General features: G+C 37.5%; 1 protein-coding gene across 1 annotated transcript; it reads left to right on the forward strand.

Moving 5' to 3' along the window:
* Nucleotides 1-13,333: 13,333 nt before the first annotated feature.
* On the forward strand, nt 13,334-16,424 carry LOC149138473 (uncharacterized). Its single transcript, XM_089450365.1, has 4 exons — nt 13,334-13,463; nt 13,779-13,830; nt 15,474-16,065; nt 16,221-16,424. The coding sequence occupies exons 1-4, from the start codon at nt 13,334-13,336 to the stop codon at nt 16,422-16,424; spliced, it is 978 nt and encodes a 325-aa protein (XP_089306491.1).
* The last annotated feature ends 1,020 nt before the right edge of the window (nt 16,425-17,444 follow it).

Below are 17,444 nucleotides of genomic sequence, written 5' to 3' on the forward strand. Positions count from 1 at the left end.
TGTCATGGTGATCCTCATGACAAAATAAATAAACAAATACACATCTTTGGCCATGAATTTTATACTCATGGGAGTTGCTATGGTGATCCTCATGACAAAAAAACCACATTCCTGCTCATGAGATTAAATAATCCATATGCATCAATTACAATTCAAGCCATCTAAACTATTAGTGCATCGTCAATAAAATAAACAGGCAATTAAACATAGGGCCCCACCCTTACTAGGCTTCCATAACAACCCTCCTGCAACAAAATGACCATTATAGCAAAACAACAATTTACCATTTTAATCAATAGGCCTGCAAAAGTCATAATTTATTGCGGCTAGTAACCTATTCAGTCCTACAAATAGTTTAAATTTTTGTTGTTCCAAACAAGTCATAGAGGAAATACTTCCTATTTAGGTTTGTTATTAATTTATTTAGATCAACTTTTAACACCTAAACAATTGTTTTAATTAATTTCTAAAAATCACTAAGGTTTTCCCATGAGGATAATTCTACCCTCGCTTGTTCATGATAGAGCCCATTTAGTCCAAGTGTTGAACCATGTTCTCATACCACCTATGGCAACCCCACCTCACCTTACTCTCCCAATGGGATCGTTGTCACCTCGAATTCAAGTCCTCTTTTAGTTGTTAGAGTAATGGGATAAAATACACTTTATTTTTATTTTTATGTTTTTTTTGTCACTTTCCTTTTCCTTCCTTGGTCACATATATATATATATATATATATATATATATATATATATATATATATATATATATATATATATTTGTGTGTGTGTGTGTCTATTTGCGTATTCTTCATATTTTATTATCAAGCCCCTTGCCCTACTCTCGACACTCCTCTTTATATATATATATGAACCTTGGCTAATTCCATGTTATGTTGCCACATGGAATGGGACCTACCTTTCATTTAAATCCTTGTGCCAATGGAGACTAGCCATGTCACCAACTTGGCCCTGCTGTGTACTTCCAATGGCCAGGATAAACTCAAGCATATCTATAACTTGCTCGGGGGGCCAACCCCACACTGACATCACAAGGGGGGGAGGGGGGGGGGGGGGTCCTATCCCCTTGGAAAATCACCCTAAGGGTGGTGCACACACTGAAAAATCATTGACAGTGATCCTCTTTCATTGATCAATGCTCAAGGCCCACTCCAACTTAGCCTTCTCACTAAAATTATGGCCCACATCGTTTCATGCTTCAAATCTATGGATTGCATTGAGGTAATGTGGACGGTGGTTAATTTTGGCAAGGTGTGGCACAATCCAGGTTCTAGCTAGTGGTTCTGGGGCCAACATCGGATGGACCACATCAATCGTGCTCCATCCGACAGCTTGCAGTTATTGCACCACCCCCTCCGCCCCTCCTCCTACCGTCATGGGGGATGTCACAGTGCCCTCTCCACCACTCTATTATCAACATCTCCTCCATCCATTCAGGCATGATGCCACCCTAGCCATAGCATGTGGGCACATAGAGTTATGGCCTAAGTTCTTCGCTCAAGGTCACAATTATGGTCACAAAGGCACCACTCTCGGTCTTGATGAATATTTCACTACATGCCTTAACCATGAACGTTCTAGGACAATGACTCCCACTCTGGTTATGGGAACCAATCCCAAGACAACACACCATAGGCTCTAGTAACCCTGATAGCACACACATGGATAATCATGGATGAGTAAACTAGTTACAGAAGGACTAGTGGACCTAGGAAACAAGAATTTTCTCCCAAAGGCCGATTATGCACCAAATCTACATGGTTTCAATATGGCAATTTTTTTTAATTAGAAGGAAAGTTATTCAGCCAAGGTTAAACTACGTTCTCCACTGCGTAATCACACTACCACCATATTACAGACTTGCAGTGGCTACAAGGATATATATATATATATATAAAACGTACCAATTCACATCTCTTAGTTACAGGAATCATTTAACAGAGTTTTCATCCCTTTGATTTACCTCTGTACAATAGGAACAATTGGAATGATTCAGTGCCACATTAAACTTTTCAATAGTCAGTTCATACACAATTATTTTAACCAGGGTCTATTGTCCAAGCTAGATCATAGTGAAACATACCTAGACTGATCACAAGCATTCTTTAGACGTTATTACCATCATTTAATCAAAAAAGAACATTCATTTATTAAAAATATATAGGTGTACAAAAACACTTATCTTAAAAGATCCATACAACTCATTCTCGGACAAGCTCCACTCAACCATAGATAGATGCAACCAAGTCTACTTGCAGTTGTCACCCCCGAGCCAGATTCCGGAGACTAAGGGGCTTGATTCAGGGATTAAAACACCAACTGTAGTTGAAATAGGGACTCCAGAGGATCTCCTTCATCCACCCGCTAGCCACTCGATAGTTAATAAACACAGGGAATATAGAGGCCAATTGCCTCCTCCCCAAAATTCCAAGGGAATCTAGGGGCCAATTGCCTCCTCCCCAAAATGCTAAGGGAATCTAGAGAGTAAATCTTCACCCTTAAAACAAAACACAGTGGTTCCACCCACTTAGGGGAATCCAAAACCCACTGTAAATCAACAGAAATAAGTTTTTAGAAGTTCTCCCTCCAAGAATCCAAGGACACAATCCTTGACCCATGCCACTAAGGGGATCCTGAGAAAACCATCTCCACCATCTAGCTTTACAGGGGATCCAGGGAATTCCTCCTCACTAAGGAAAAACCATCTATTCACCAATCTTTCCAATTGAAATCAGTTCACTGTTTCTGTCTTCTGCAACTTTTCTCTTTGTTGCTCCTTCTCTTTCATGCACTTGTTCCCTATGGCTTGCTCCAGTTCTTTCTTTTTTTTCCTTCTCCTGATGAGTTCAAATACCCTCCTTTCTTCTCTTGTTTACTTTTCTGCACAAACGTTGACCTCTTGTCCTTGCTATCAACTTTGCCAGCCTTCATTAGTTCTACCTATCTTCCTTGTGAGTTCTTTCTGAGGTATCATGGGCTTGCATACTTCTTTCGCAACCCAATTTAATTCTTGATCAACTCATTAAATATCACCAACCAACCTTCAATGGATGTCCCAAAATAGTTCATATTTTTTACAAAAAAAAAACCATAAATATCCCAAGCAAACCACCTCCACAACACTTGAATCTGTGGCACTTGACTCAACCCCTTTTAAATTTTATTTCTGTAAAAATATCTACAATGAGAGAACCAATCACATATATAGTTTTACGTTATACATAAATAGTGTTGATAAACGGTTGCAAGAGTTGTGTACATAGTAATCCTCTCATTACTGGACTATTTCATGATGATAATATCCTTAATTGGAATTGATGTACCGTAGCCCATTAGTGTTAAGACTATTTTGGAACCAAAACCCAATGGCCCGATGGTTAAAACAGATTACTTAAAATCCAACTTAAACTCCCGTAACACATCCAACAGAGATACATCTAACCAATAAATAAAATACACTTTTGGATTATCATAAATTTTGGATCCAAAAATAAATATGTGCAAACTAATATTAAAGTGAAACACCTCAAACAAACCAACCAAAAAAACAAAATCCAATAGAACGAGTTGTGACAAGTTTTGCAAATATAGTTCGTGCACGTGTATTTAGTTACTATATATTGCATGCAAGATAAAAAGGCAAATTATGCTTGTGTGGTAAAGAGATGCATAAGATATATATGTTTGTGTGGTAAGGAGATACGTTGAGGGAAAATTAGTTATTCTGGAAGGTGATATATTAGTAAGGATTAATTGTTGTATTAAATGAATTCCTAATTCATGCAGTTATAACATTTAAGTATTATACATGGAATGTTTCTAAAATACTCATGGTATAAATGTATGTAATTATGGGCCTGAATTGAGTTACTTTGGACATGTTTTACATTTTTTTTTTATGGTTAGATAGTTAAACCCATTATTTATAGTTATTCCTTGCCATAATTCATGCAATTATTTGCATAAATTTAATTAAGAGGAATTGTTATTCAAACTACCCGTGGTAATGTAGAGAAACCAGGGAATCAATAAATTATTTTTGTTTATAACTAAATAATAACCTTTGTGTATGTATCACATGTAATTGTGGCCAGAAGAGGAGTCGGGGAGAGTAGGGATGCTAGAGGGTGCAACGTGGCATGACCACAACAACCAACTCCTGTCACCCCACCCAATGACGAGGAGCACGTCAAGGCACAAGAAAAAATACCTGTTAGGGAAGTTTTTAACTTAATGATGTCATTCCAACATATGTCATAAAGCATTTGGAAAGTGATCATGAAGGACCTATCACGCAAAATCAAGCACCCTAAAACCTTGCAAGAAATGGCATGCATTGAGGTTTGGAAAAGGTAAAATTTCGAGAATTTTGGGGGTCCACAGATGGTCCAACTACATAGGAATGGCTAGAAACATGCCTATGTGCTTCACACTGAGAGACTACACCTCAAACTTGAAGGCAAAGATGGGTATATTTCAGTTAAGGGGAAATGTACTGCTTTGGTGGAAGACATTATTACCCCAATTGGTGATGGATATCTCAGAAGTAACTTGGGAGTTATTTGAAGAAAATTTTAGAGAACATTACCTATTAGAGGATTTCCTTGAGAGACAATTGAATGAATTCAATGCACTAAAGTAGGGAAAATGTTCAGTGCTAGAATTAAGGCTTGATTCGTGGAACTACTTTTATATGCCCCTCACTTAAACATGGAAAAGTTTAGGGTGAATAAATTTGTGTATGGACTAAATTTTAACATTTGGGTTAATGGTAGGATATTAATACATCACAACTTGCACGAGGCAGTTCAATGCACTATCATTGCAGAGGAGGATATCATGAACAACATACTTAGTAGGCCAAAAAAACCCACAAGATTAGAGATGTCCAGTGGAAATCGTATGGAATGCAAAAATTTTCAAAGAGAATCAGTGCTCAATCATAAAAAGTGGTCAACAAGAAGTCAAAAGACACTATACAGGAATCCATCTTAGCAACAACACATGGAACCTCAACAAACTCATCAGCCATAATAACATCGTCCTATGTAACAACACCAAGCCATGCCACCTCAACATTAATCCCAACAATCTGGCTCTTACCAGTAGAGTTCCAGGCCATCTCCCTGTTTAGTTGACAGTAGGAGCCAAGCTCCTAAGAGGGGGTGTTGGACTTGTGAAGGTCCACACTATGAGAAGGATTTCCCTCAAATGACAGGGAATACTAGCTCTACTCAGAAATCAGTTATGGTGGGGGATCTGGTGAAAGCTCATTGCATCCATGAAACAGTGAACAATTTCTAGGTCAAAGAGTAGTCCACTATGTTGGAAACGTCAGGTAATATTGATTGTATGATTTTTTTCATTTAAGAAAATCTAGGAGCTACTGACTCTTTTATTTCTCTAAATGCATTATCAAAGATTAAACATGAAGCAATTTTATAACACGATTTTAGGCATGTGGAGATGGCATGTGGTATGAAAAGAAATGTAGGAAGGATGGTAAGGGATTGTGAGGTAGATTTGGGAGTATGAAAAACCAAGGTATCCTTATACTTTAAGATCATAGGAGTCTATAATACAGTCATAGGAATGGATTGCTTGGAATGACATGAGGTAGTTATAGACTGGAAATACAAAATATTGCATTTCACAGATGATGACAGCCAAAGAAAATCCTTGAGGGGGAAGAACTGAGGGGTGTCCCTAAGGTTCATCTCCTCAATGCAATTGATGAAATGTAGATGAAAGGGATGTCAAATGTTCATGGTGGTAGCTCTAAATGATAATGGTGATTTGGAAAACCTCGATAAACATCCAATTCTTTTCCTGAAGAACTACCTAGGATACCCCCAGAAAGGGAAATTGATTTCACCATCGACCTTAAAACAAGAAATGAGCCTATTGCAAATGCACCCTAGCGTATGTAAACTCCAGAGCCAAAGGAATTACAAATACAATTAAAGGAATTATTGGACTTGGGTTTCATATGACCCAACATATCTCCATGGGGAGCCCTTGTAATTTTTGTTAAGAAAAAGGATGGGTCTCGGCGATTGTGCATTGACTACCACCAATTGAACAAGGTGACGATAAAAAATAAATATCCTCTACCAAGAATAGATGACTTGTTTGATAAAATGAGGGGAGAAATTATGTTTTAAGAGATAGATATGAGGTTAGGGTATCATCAGTTGAGAATCAAGGAATAATATATCCCGAAGACAACCTTTAACATAAGATTTGGGCATTATGAATTCGTAGTTTTACCCTTTGGTCTAACAAATTCCCTAGGTGTTTTAATGAGTTTTATGAATGGAATATTTCAAGATTACTTAGACAAGTTTGTACAATTATTTATTGATGATATTTTGATCTACTCAAAGACCCTATAGGATCGCAACGAACACTTGAGACTAGTTCTACAATGTCTTAGAGAGAACCAACTGCATGGAAATTTTTCAAAGTATTCCTTTTACCAATCCAATATACATTATCTTGATCACATTATCTCTAGGGAGGGTATCACGGTAGACCCGACAAAGGTCAAGGCCATCATGGAATGGCAAACACCAAACAATGTTCATGAAATATGAAGCTTCATGGGCATGGAAAGGTATTATCGCAGATTTGTCCAAGGATTTTTGAAGATAGCAAGCCCCATTACTAAGCTGCAAAGAAAGAACAAGAAGTTCATTTGGACTGAAAAATGTGAAGAGCCATTCCAAAGGTTAAAGGTATTACTAACAACGACACTGATTTTGAAGGTACCAAATATGGAGCAAGAATTTTTGGTTTGCATTAATGCCTCTAAGGAAGGATCAAGTTGTGTATTGATGCAATAAGGGAGAGTAATATCATATGCATCAAGAAAACTTAGAACCCATGAGGATAACTATGAAACACATGATTTAAAAATTGTAGTTATTGTATATTCCATAAATATTTGGAGATACTACCTTTCAGGAAGGAAGTTTGAACTAAGGACTAATCATTGTGGGATACAACACATATTCACTCAATACCACTTAAATGCAAGACCGAGAAAGTGGTCTGAGCTAATTGATGAATATGATTTTGATAGTACTTACATAAAAGTAACGGTAAATAGAGTGGTTGATGCTTTAACTAGGAGGCCCTATATATTTTTGGTGATTCTTTGAAAGAAAAACCTAAGGGAGAATTTGCTCAACCTACAAATTGAGGACACTTTATACAAGGAGGTTAGCAAGAGTTTGAGGGAAGACAAAATGATTATCCCTGCGTATGAAGGATACTCCCTTGATAGTGACGTACTATTATGATTTCATTGGAGGATATATGTGCCATTGAATGAAGAGATGCACTCATTAATATTTAGTGAAGCACATTGAATAGTATACATGGAAAACGCAGTGTTAAGAAGATGAGCGTGGACGAGAAACCACTCTTATTTTTAAAGGGGATGAAGAAGGACATTGTAAAATTTGTAGCGACATGTTTAGAGTGTCAGCGAGTAAAATATAAACACAAGCATCCAGCAAGGTTACTACAACCCCATGAGATACCCGAATTTGGATGAGAAATTCTATCAATGGATTTCATCGTGGGACTACCAATGACCACAAGAAGACATGATGCCATATTTGTAGTGGTAGACACATTGACCAAGAGCACCCATTTTATACCAATTAATAATACATATAAGGCACCAAAGATAACTAGAGTTTTTATTGATGATATTGTGAGATTACATGGAGTGCCAAGGAATATCATATCAGATAGGGGAGCAGTATTTATAAGAAGGTTTTAGACTAGTTTCCAAGAATCCTTGGGAACCCAACTAAACTTCAACACTTCTTATCACCCTGAGACAGATGATCAAATAGGGAGGACTAACCAAATCCTTCAGGAAATTCTATGGATGTATGTGATGGACCAAAAAAAGAGATGGTAATAGCTTTTACCACTAGTGGAATTTTCTTACAATTAAAGTTATTTGATTTCCTTCAAGATGGCACCATTTGAGTTCTTGTATGGGAGACCTTGCAAAACACCTCTTAGTCAGGACCGCCTAGAGGACTAAATATTAATAGGACTAGAAGTGGTGCAAAAGATGGAAGAACGAATGAGTATGCTTAGGAGGAGGCTAAAAGAAGCACAAGATTGACAAAAGAGATATGTTGATCCTCAATGGATAAATCGAAGTTATGAAGTGGGAGATATGGTGTTTTCTAGAGTAAGGCCCTGAAAGAGCTCCATAAAGTTTGGAAAGGGAACCAAATTTTCCCCACGATTTGTGGGACCTTTTGAAATCTTAGAAAGAAAAGGATTGGTGGCATATAGGCTTGTTTTAACTCCATCACTAGCACGTATGCATGGTGTGTTCCATGTTTCTATATTACGTTATTATATTTTAGATCCTTTGCATGTTATTGACTTGTGTCATTTGCAAGTTTCGGACAAGGGCATGGTGATGGTCGAACTAGTTCACATACTGGACCAATGAAATCTATAGCTTAGACACCGATTAGTGGACTGAGTTAAGGTCCAATTGAATATTTATAGTCCCAGTTCAACCACTTGGAAGGACGCTGAGGAGATGCCTCACCATTTTCCTTACCTATTTGATGGACTTCGGGATGAATTATATTGTTAAGAGGGGGTGTATGTAGTTCCCTGTTCTAATTGACTGACCCAAATATAACTTTAGCACTGCTATATCCTTAAGGCTAACACATTATTATTTGAGGACCTTTGGTCAAGGATCCTAATACTTGACTCATATTATTAGTGGATGATGAATTTGTTTGTTTCCTAGTCGATTTTAAAATGATGATAGTTATGATGGATGTGTTTGTTTCCTAGTCGATGTTATGATGATAATAGCTATGATGGATATGTTTGTTTCTGAGTCGATGTTATGATGATGATAGTGTGCTGGATATGCATGCTTTCTAGTGATTTTATGATGATAATATTTTTTATGAATGTGTTTTATGAGTATGTAAAATCATGTGATGGATTCATTATGTTGGCTATTTACATTATTTCTAGCTCATGGTGAACAATGATGTTAATGATTTAACATATGCTATTATGTCAATGAATAAAAGTTTGAAACATTCTTAATGATGATTCTCAATTATGGTAGGAGTCCACCAAATGCATTCGCATGTGATGAGTTGATGACCTCTGGTTTGATGGAACTGAGTACTTTGTCTCTGGAATTTTAAAGTTCAATTTGAATGTTTGTTATAAATTCTAATGACATGTTAGTGGCTACAAGAACAAGTTAGTGCTTGACCAAACGACTCATTCATGGGTGATGGGGATGTACATATAAGTGGAACCTTATGAGAGGGGTGGGACAGTGTCCTTGATTTCACCCACAAGCACTCCCTCCATGACTTAGGTTGGAAGGGTTGGGATAACTTCACCTTGAAGATCACGATGTCATGGGAGTAAGTCCCAAATTTGGTCACTCACGAGGACTTTACTATGGGGCACGAATCAAGGCAAATTCTTTGAGCCTCGACACCATTAGTCTCACTATAGAGGGCAGCATAAGAGAGGGTAGCATTCCCCATAATCGCACCTAGTTTTCCCCTTGTATTCAGTGAATGCTTGAAGGGAAAGCAATGTGGCACCCTTCTAACTTCAAGAGAAGTTATTGAAGGGAACGACCGACTTGGCATGCTTGGAGTCAAGAAGAAACTTATTGGTGTGACACCCTTGGAACTTTGAAGGGAAGTTCTTGAAGGGAACGACTGACTTGGCACATTGGGCATCATGGTGAAACTACTAAAATATGATAAGCATACTAATTCACATAATGTGGTAAATAAAGTTTTAAAACCAAGTTATCTAATCAAGAATAAAACTTGGGGTAAAGGGATAATAGGAATAAATCAAAAAGATTGGACCACTTGAGAACTCTACCTCTCCTCATTTGGAAATTTTTAGGTAGATAATGTTCATAAGTGTTTTAATAGGCAAAACTGGAGGGTGGGGGAAGAGGGATATAGAGTGAATTAGAAATATTAATACTAATATAGTTTAACTTCGTTAATAGAAGAGGGTGGTGAATAAAAATAAACATTAATAAATTAAATTAGAGAAAAATTGGAGAACCTCCATTTGGAAATATCCAACACAAGAATACCCATCTAAGAGGAAATTTGAGTTAAATTAGGAGGTAGTTAGGGGACCAAAACTGAGAATTGTCAGTTCACTTCAGTGATGAACACAAACTAAGGATTAGAAAGGGGGGATCAAGAGGCAACTACGAAAAGAAATAGGGAGTCTTGTTGGGGTGAGGAAAAATATTATTTTTAAATTAAAATTTAAGTAAATAATTTTGGAGAGCCTTGGTGAGAGGGTAACACATGGGTGAGTGAATAATCAAACTTTTGGATTAATAAAAGTAATTAATTATGCATGAAGTGCCAAGTGTCTCCTATGAAGCCTCCTATAAAATATGGGGCAAGGTATGGAAGAACGTACTTTTGTTTACCCTATTATTGGATGGATGAGATTATGTTATTGTGAGTGACTATGAGCTATAATGAGTTTGGTGAGGTGGAGGTCATTAGCGAGGGGAATCTTGAGCCAAGGGTGTGCACCTCCATCAACTAGTTTTCTTCCTCTATTGTATAGCCCCATTGCAAGTCGAGGTTCCACGTGGAAGAAAAGTACCCAAGGAGTAGGCTTGGAGGTCAACCAATGGGTCACTAACATTTAGTTAGAACACATTAATGTTCACACTTGGACGCAGATAATAGCAAGGGAGTGTGAGTAGCCGGGAAAGGCCAACATTGAATCTCTACTCTAGGGTGAATGGTACCTATTGTATTCATGATGGTCTATTACATGATTTTATTATCCTGTCGCTGGCAAATATATATCGCATTCGGTAAGTAGTTAACTACCAAATCACTGACTGATTGACCAAAAATTAAACTTTAGTTTTTAAAGTGAACATTTGAAAAACATAAATATTTATTTTTAAAAATATATTATTTTGTATTTTCTTGAATTCTATCGGTCTTCGTCTCATTTAGTAATGATTTCACTTACTGTGATATTAATATTGATCGTCATGAAGACTGCTGGTACAAATCACATCCAGCAATGAGAGCGATGGGTATGGCCAGCTTCGGACCATTCTGCTTCTCTGGTGATAGCGAGGTGGATCTTCACGGCAAGAGCTAACCAGCCATACATTGGGTATTAAATGCCCCTATGTAGGCTGGCCCATCTATGTATGTCATGGGGGCGCATCCATGTAACTCCGGCGGCCACCTTTGCCTTTCCGGCAACGAATGCGGGACCCACCAACCGCGAGCCCGGGCCCAAAACGCTATTGACTCCAAAACGACCTCGCGCCAAAACGCATTCGTTTCCCGTTCGAAAATACTCTGCAACCCGCCTGGACGAAGCTCTGCAACCCGCCTGGACGAAGCTCTGTTCAACCGAGGAATCTGCTTCCCCTCGCAGGCTGGTTCCCGGGCTCCTGGTACATTCCTGGTAAATCTTTTCTCCCAAGACATTCCATCTCATGAAAATTAAAAGGAACCAAAAAATCCCATAACCGAGCTGTTCATTCACATAAATTTTAAAGGTATACAGTATATTTCATAATGGACCTGTTCATTGGCATAAACGATACAGATTTACAGTTTAGTTCATAACTGAGCTGCTGACTCGTGGACATTTTAAAACTTCGACAGTTTACTTCATAACTAACCTGCTCTGCTCACTGGTAGAAATTTTAAAGATTTGACACTGTATTTCATTATTGATTTAACCGAGCAGATTTTTAATTATTTCACCGTTTATTTCATAACAGAGTTGCTCACTCCTCGAAATCTATCTAGACATTAAAACAGCAAAACTTTTAATGCTTTGACAGTTTCTTTTATGACAGAGTCGCTGGCAATTTAAATTGGCTCATTTGGCCCTTTGGGCACTGAGTCAGGTTTTACCCATGAGTCCAGTAACTATGCTTCAAACCCTGCTTCTGTTCAATGATCTTGTCAAATCTATCATGTTTTATGGCTTAGCAGATTGTGAACTTGATCAATCTTATGAGAACTGAAACCATTATATCAGTAAAAACCAACACTGTGAATAATGAGGAGCAATAAGGCTATAGTCCCCCAGGCTACCTTTCTAGCAGATACTGTGTATCACTAGAAGCTAAAGGCCGTGTAGAGACTAAAAACATTTGGATGCATCACTCTCATGAAACAAACTTGACATGTGCCTTCAAGACTGACACTATCAAACAAGGGTTACACTTGTTTTTCTTTTCTCTCCCTTGATTGGACCCCTGTTTCCAGTTTGAGCACACCTTCACATCCGCTCTTCATACTTGTCATGGTTTTTGCTTCTGCAGTTAATTTGTACTCTTGCTGGCTAGTTACTTAGCCCTTTTCCTGTTTCATGTTTTCTGCTTTTGATAGAATAGCATTAGGAGATTCCTTCGCACTCCCACTCTCTTGTGCTTACTCTGGATGTACTTTTGAGTACCAATGACCTAATTTTCTGGTCATTCGTTGGACATTGATAAAATTATCATATTTATCTTGTTATAAACTAGAGAGACTATTTGCAGATGAAACTCCATGGCATCCATACCAAGCTCCTTAAATTTAAAGCTGTTGTCAGATTCATATCGTTGCATAACTGAGGATTGGGCACCCAACCTCTCTTTTAAACTAAGTCACCTCATTCGTGTTCATATTCAAATTCAACAACAATGAAAACCAGAAAAAACATCACCACTGCAGAAAAATATGATAAAATTTGTCATTAAGGTTCACCCTGCTTGAATCTTGTGAAATGTCTACTTGTCATCTCTGTCCAGGAGGTTATACAATTTTTGCGAGTACTGGCATAACCTGGACCTTGGCTTATAACATTCTGTGGCCAAATCTGGCATATAACAAGTTCAGATTACATTCCTTAGGTCACGTACTGACAAATTTGCAAAACAAGGTCCAATCCTCAAATGGCAAATATAATCACAAGACCTTAAAACTCACCAAACTTCGATCCTTTTCAATAAAAATAGGTTAACCTCGTGACTATGCTTTTAATAGCCATGAATATTATCATCGAGTAGAAACTCATGCTGTCCAGACAGACAAGCAAGTGCACAATAAACCAAGTGCAGAGTCCAGACAGACATTGTACCTATATAAGGTCATATGCATGAAAACAGACATGTTGTCAAATTTATGTTACCAAACTCCTTACAAGATATTGCTCCTGAGGGCAGAGATCTGATTCTGTCGCAGAAACTACTCTTCTCCAAGGTTACCATATAAATGAGTTTGGCAGCAGGTGGAGATGCAGATCAAGTCCAGGTGAGGCAAATTATCAGAAGATTCATGGCTCCTCCTGGGTTCTACCTTAATGGTCCCCGTCTAGCTATCAAGGAGGGAAACAGGGCTTATGGTAACTACATTCAGATCACATGCCCACACCCCTGGAGTTCTACCTCACATTATCCAAATCATTATCTACACAGCACAATGGAACTAGTTATGCATAAACCAATTCAGAGTTCAAAATTTGCTCTCATTACCTTAAGGGTAAGGCACAGCCCCAAATGCACGGTCAAACGTGTTTCTATGACCTACCCCACTGGCCAACACATTAGAATATCTAGAGAGCAAAGGAGATATCCAGAGAGCAGGCAGCTGCCAGAGATCTTGAAAGATATTATTTTATATTTACAGCCGTGAGATATGGCAACTACTTGCCATGCAGTAACTTCTGTACTTGCCACTCAGATTTCCCGAATGGAAAGTACAACCTTCAGGTACTCTTGCGCTAATCTTCTATCTATGATACAATCTGGCGATGTTGTAGCACACGTTACTGATATACCTCTTCATCGTGGCTTTCACTGGTTCCATTGACCTTCTGTTTGTAACCATATTTCTCCCTTAGTGACACACCAGGTGATGTCCAGAGAATGAAAACCAATGGAGAGGAGGTTTGAATTCTCTGATCTGGAGGTATGCCTGTTTTGAGTTGGTGCCCAAGTTATCAGTATATGAGTTAGTGTTCTAGATTTTTATTTATTTATTTTTATTATATGCATATTTCTTCAATCCAGTAGCATTTCCAGCATATATATTTATTTAGAGTTTATGTTAGAATTATGAACAAGATTACTATGAAGTGTCCTGGCAATGCCTGTGTAACTACTATGACTATGACATCGAGATAGAGACATTCAATGTCAGTATCCTCCTCTTCTGATTTTTAGTTTCTAAAATTACTGAGGTATGCTTCAAAGCTACACTGAACCTGAGAAGAAAGGACAGGTGTTGAAGTATACTCTCTAATGGTTTCCTTTATGGTCTGTCCTGTTTATTCTATAATGCTGTAAATTTTTTTAGCACATGATCATGGCTTAAGACATAATTAACCTATAAGTATAAGAGCAAAAGTTAGGAAGACTGTTCAAAAATATATTTTATCACGGGGTGTGGAACCTGGTATAAGTATTCTTAAACTTAAGTTACCAGGCTTCAAATATCCAGTGTGCTATAGAAGGAGAGATTACAGTAACAAAGGTCTTGGATCCTGTATAATCAATTATTAATTGGAACACATTGGGGAATTGATTATATAGATTCTTTTATAGGCACACATAAACTACACTGGAGAACTGAAAGTGATACTTGATCAAAAACAGTGAAAAATGTCAGCTGCTTATGTAATTGTAATTGTTTTGGACTTCATCTGAGCATAACAAAGTGGAACAAACTGATTAAAGTTGTATAACAGTTTTTTCTTTGCAACAGATTTTGCATGTTATTATGTTTCTTTCAGCAATGTATTGATTATACCAAGATGAAGCATTTGAAAGTCTATAATACTGTTTTGTGCATGGGTAGGAAATATTGAAGGGGAGATAGGGAATTATGCTGTAAATGTGTTTATATCTGGTGGGGTCTTCAGTGTAAATTCTACACACTACAAAAAATTGCATTTCAAGTGGTGTTCAATATTCATAGTATGAACTGTTGCTCATATGTTTAGTCAATATTCGTGTTCCCTCATTTGTATAGGGATTTGAAGAATGAGGAAGTGGGAATTGATCAATGAGTTGGAGGTTGAGGACCCAGAAGGGATGATAGAGTTTTCAGCGGAAGATTTGACATGGACAGAAGTAGCAGGAGACCAAGTCGCAATTATTCCATATTGTCGACTTGAGGATTTTATAAGGGGAGAGCAAATGAGGGAACCCGCACCTACTCAATTTGTTGCTAAAATTCGAAAAATTAAAGATGTGAAGGATATCAAGAGGACAAATTCTTCAACATATCTAGAATATGTTGTGTGAGTCTCTCTCTTTCTCTCTCTCTATCTATATTAAATTTTGATTTTAAGTTCACTATGTCAAACATGCATAAATATTTTATTTAATTTTTGGTGAATTCTTGATCACAGATATAGGTGTGCCTATGGTCCAAATCATGTACAATCCAGCAATGTGGCTGAACCTGGATCCACAACTAAGAAACGTCTTCCACGTCACAGCATCAAAGTTGGTTGTCAGTGTCACTTTATTATGCGACGACTTGCTCTTAGACCAAATGATGTCGTTCTAATATATACAGCATGCAGACATATTGATGACAAAAATGTGGTTTGTCATGGAAATGAGGCAAATGACATGCCCAAGAAATTCAATTTTGCGCCGCATTTAACAGAGCATATACGAACTATTGTTGAAGATTTGGTTCGTGATGGTTTTAGTGCTACGATGATCTGGGAAAAATTTATCTTTGATTTAAGGTATGGATCTGGTGAGCTTTTCACAGGGGCACCTCGAGATTCTTTCATGACAAGAAAGGATGTGTCAAACATGTACAATAATATCAAGAGGCTAGAGTATGTGAAGCATGAAAGTGATCCAATGAGTGTGGATTGTTGGGTTAGTGAGTGCCCAGAGAGCTTTTTCTTCTACCAACAACAAGATGTTGTTAAAAACATTCCTTTCATTATAGGCATACAAACTAAGTGGATGCTTTCAATGATGGTGAGATACTCACACAACAACATGTTATCAATGGACTCCACTTTTAGCACTAACAAATATGGGGTAAACATATTTACCAAAACTTCATTTATTCTACTTTATTTCAATGTCGTCCTCTTATATGCTTATAATCTTGTTTTCTTATTGTAATGCAGTATCAACTGTACACCATAATGGCTTTTGATGATCATCACAATGGGATTCCAGTGGCATGGGTAATATCATCATGGAATGGTACTCCTGATATTTGTAAATGGATGTCGCAATTATTTGCAAATGGGAAAAAGGAAAACCCAGATTGGCATGTCCGAGCTGTCATCACAAATGATGCAGCAGCGGAAATCGAGGCATTAAGGTGAACCAGTTTTTTCTTTTTAGAAGAGATAAAAAGCAATAATGTTCAAGGATATTCTCTTATAATGTTATATTATTTCAGGACTTGCACAAACTGTACACTATTGTTGTGTGTATGGCATGTCCGTAGAGCCTGGTTGAAAAATGTTGGAACGAAAGTCAGGGGAAAGGAAAATAAAGTCCGTATCTTCCGTGCTCTGGGATTAATCATGCATTCGTGTGAAGATGATGCATCTGTGCAACATGAAATTCAAAGTTTCTTTGATGAATTCAAAGAAGAAACTGTGTTTTTGGATTATTTTGCAACCAACTGGTTAAACAACAACAAGCTATGTAAGTTTCCTAAGGTTGCATTTTATCAATTTATTTTGTAATTCACCATTTTCTATTGTTTTTTCGCATCTAATATATGTTTTTTTTCCAGATATGTGGGCAAAAGCATATAGGGACTTCCCACATTCCAACCAGGATACTAATAATGCTATCGAATCTTATCACCGGTATCTAAAGCAAAGGTACCTCTGTGAGAAGAATAATGCGTCCCATAGAAGGGTGGATTGGCTGTTGCACCTATTATTAAAAAAGGTTGAGTTGTATTACATTCACATGCAACGTCTAAAAAATGCTGGTTTTGTCCGAGCTTCAAAAATTGAGCAACAAATAAATTTAAGTAAGTGCAAAGCAAAGAATATCCCAGATGAAGATTGTATGGCTGATGGAAACAAGGAAAGTGAGTATTTGGTTCGTAGCCAAACTACGGCAACTCGTGATACATGGTATCATGTCATCTATAAAGGGCTGAACCTACACTTTTGTAATTGCAAATGGGCCCTAAATGGCAATATTTGTAAGCATATTCTAAAAGTTGAGATGGTAGTGACTAGCAAGGTTTCAAGGGGCAATGAATTGCCTAATGTCTATAGGTCTATTACAGAAAGACCTGGATATTTACTTGATTTAAATGAATCGTTTGTAATGAGCCCAGAAATTGAAATGAACCTTCCAGCTTCTCCTTCCACTGATTC

This window comes from Pinus tabuliformis, chromosome X (genome assembly GCF_031772625.1).
Source record: "Pinus tabuliformis cultivar Carrire ecotype Pingquan chromosome X, CPIR1, whole genome shotgun sequence".
NCBI classification, from domain to species: domain Eukaryota; kingdom Viridiplantae; phylum Streptophyta; class Pinopsida; order Pinales; family Pinaceae; genus Pinus; species Pinus tabuliformis.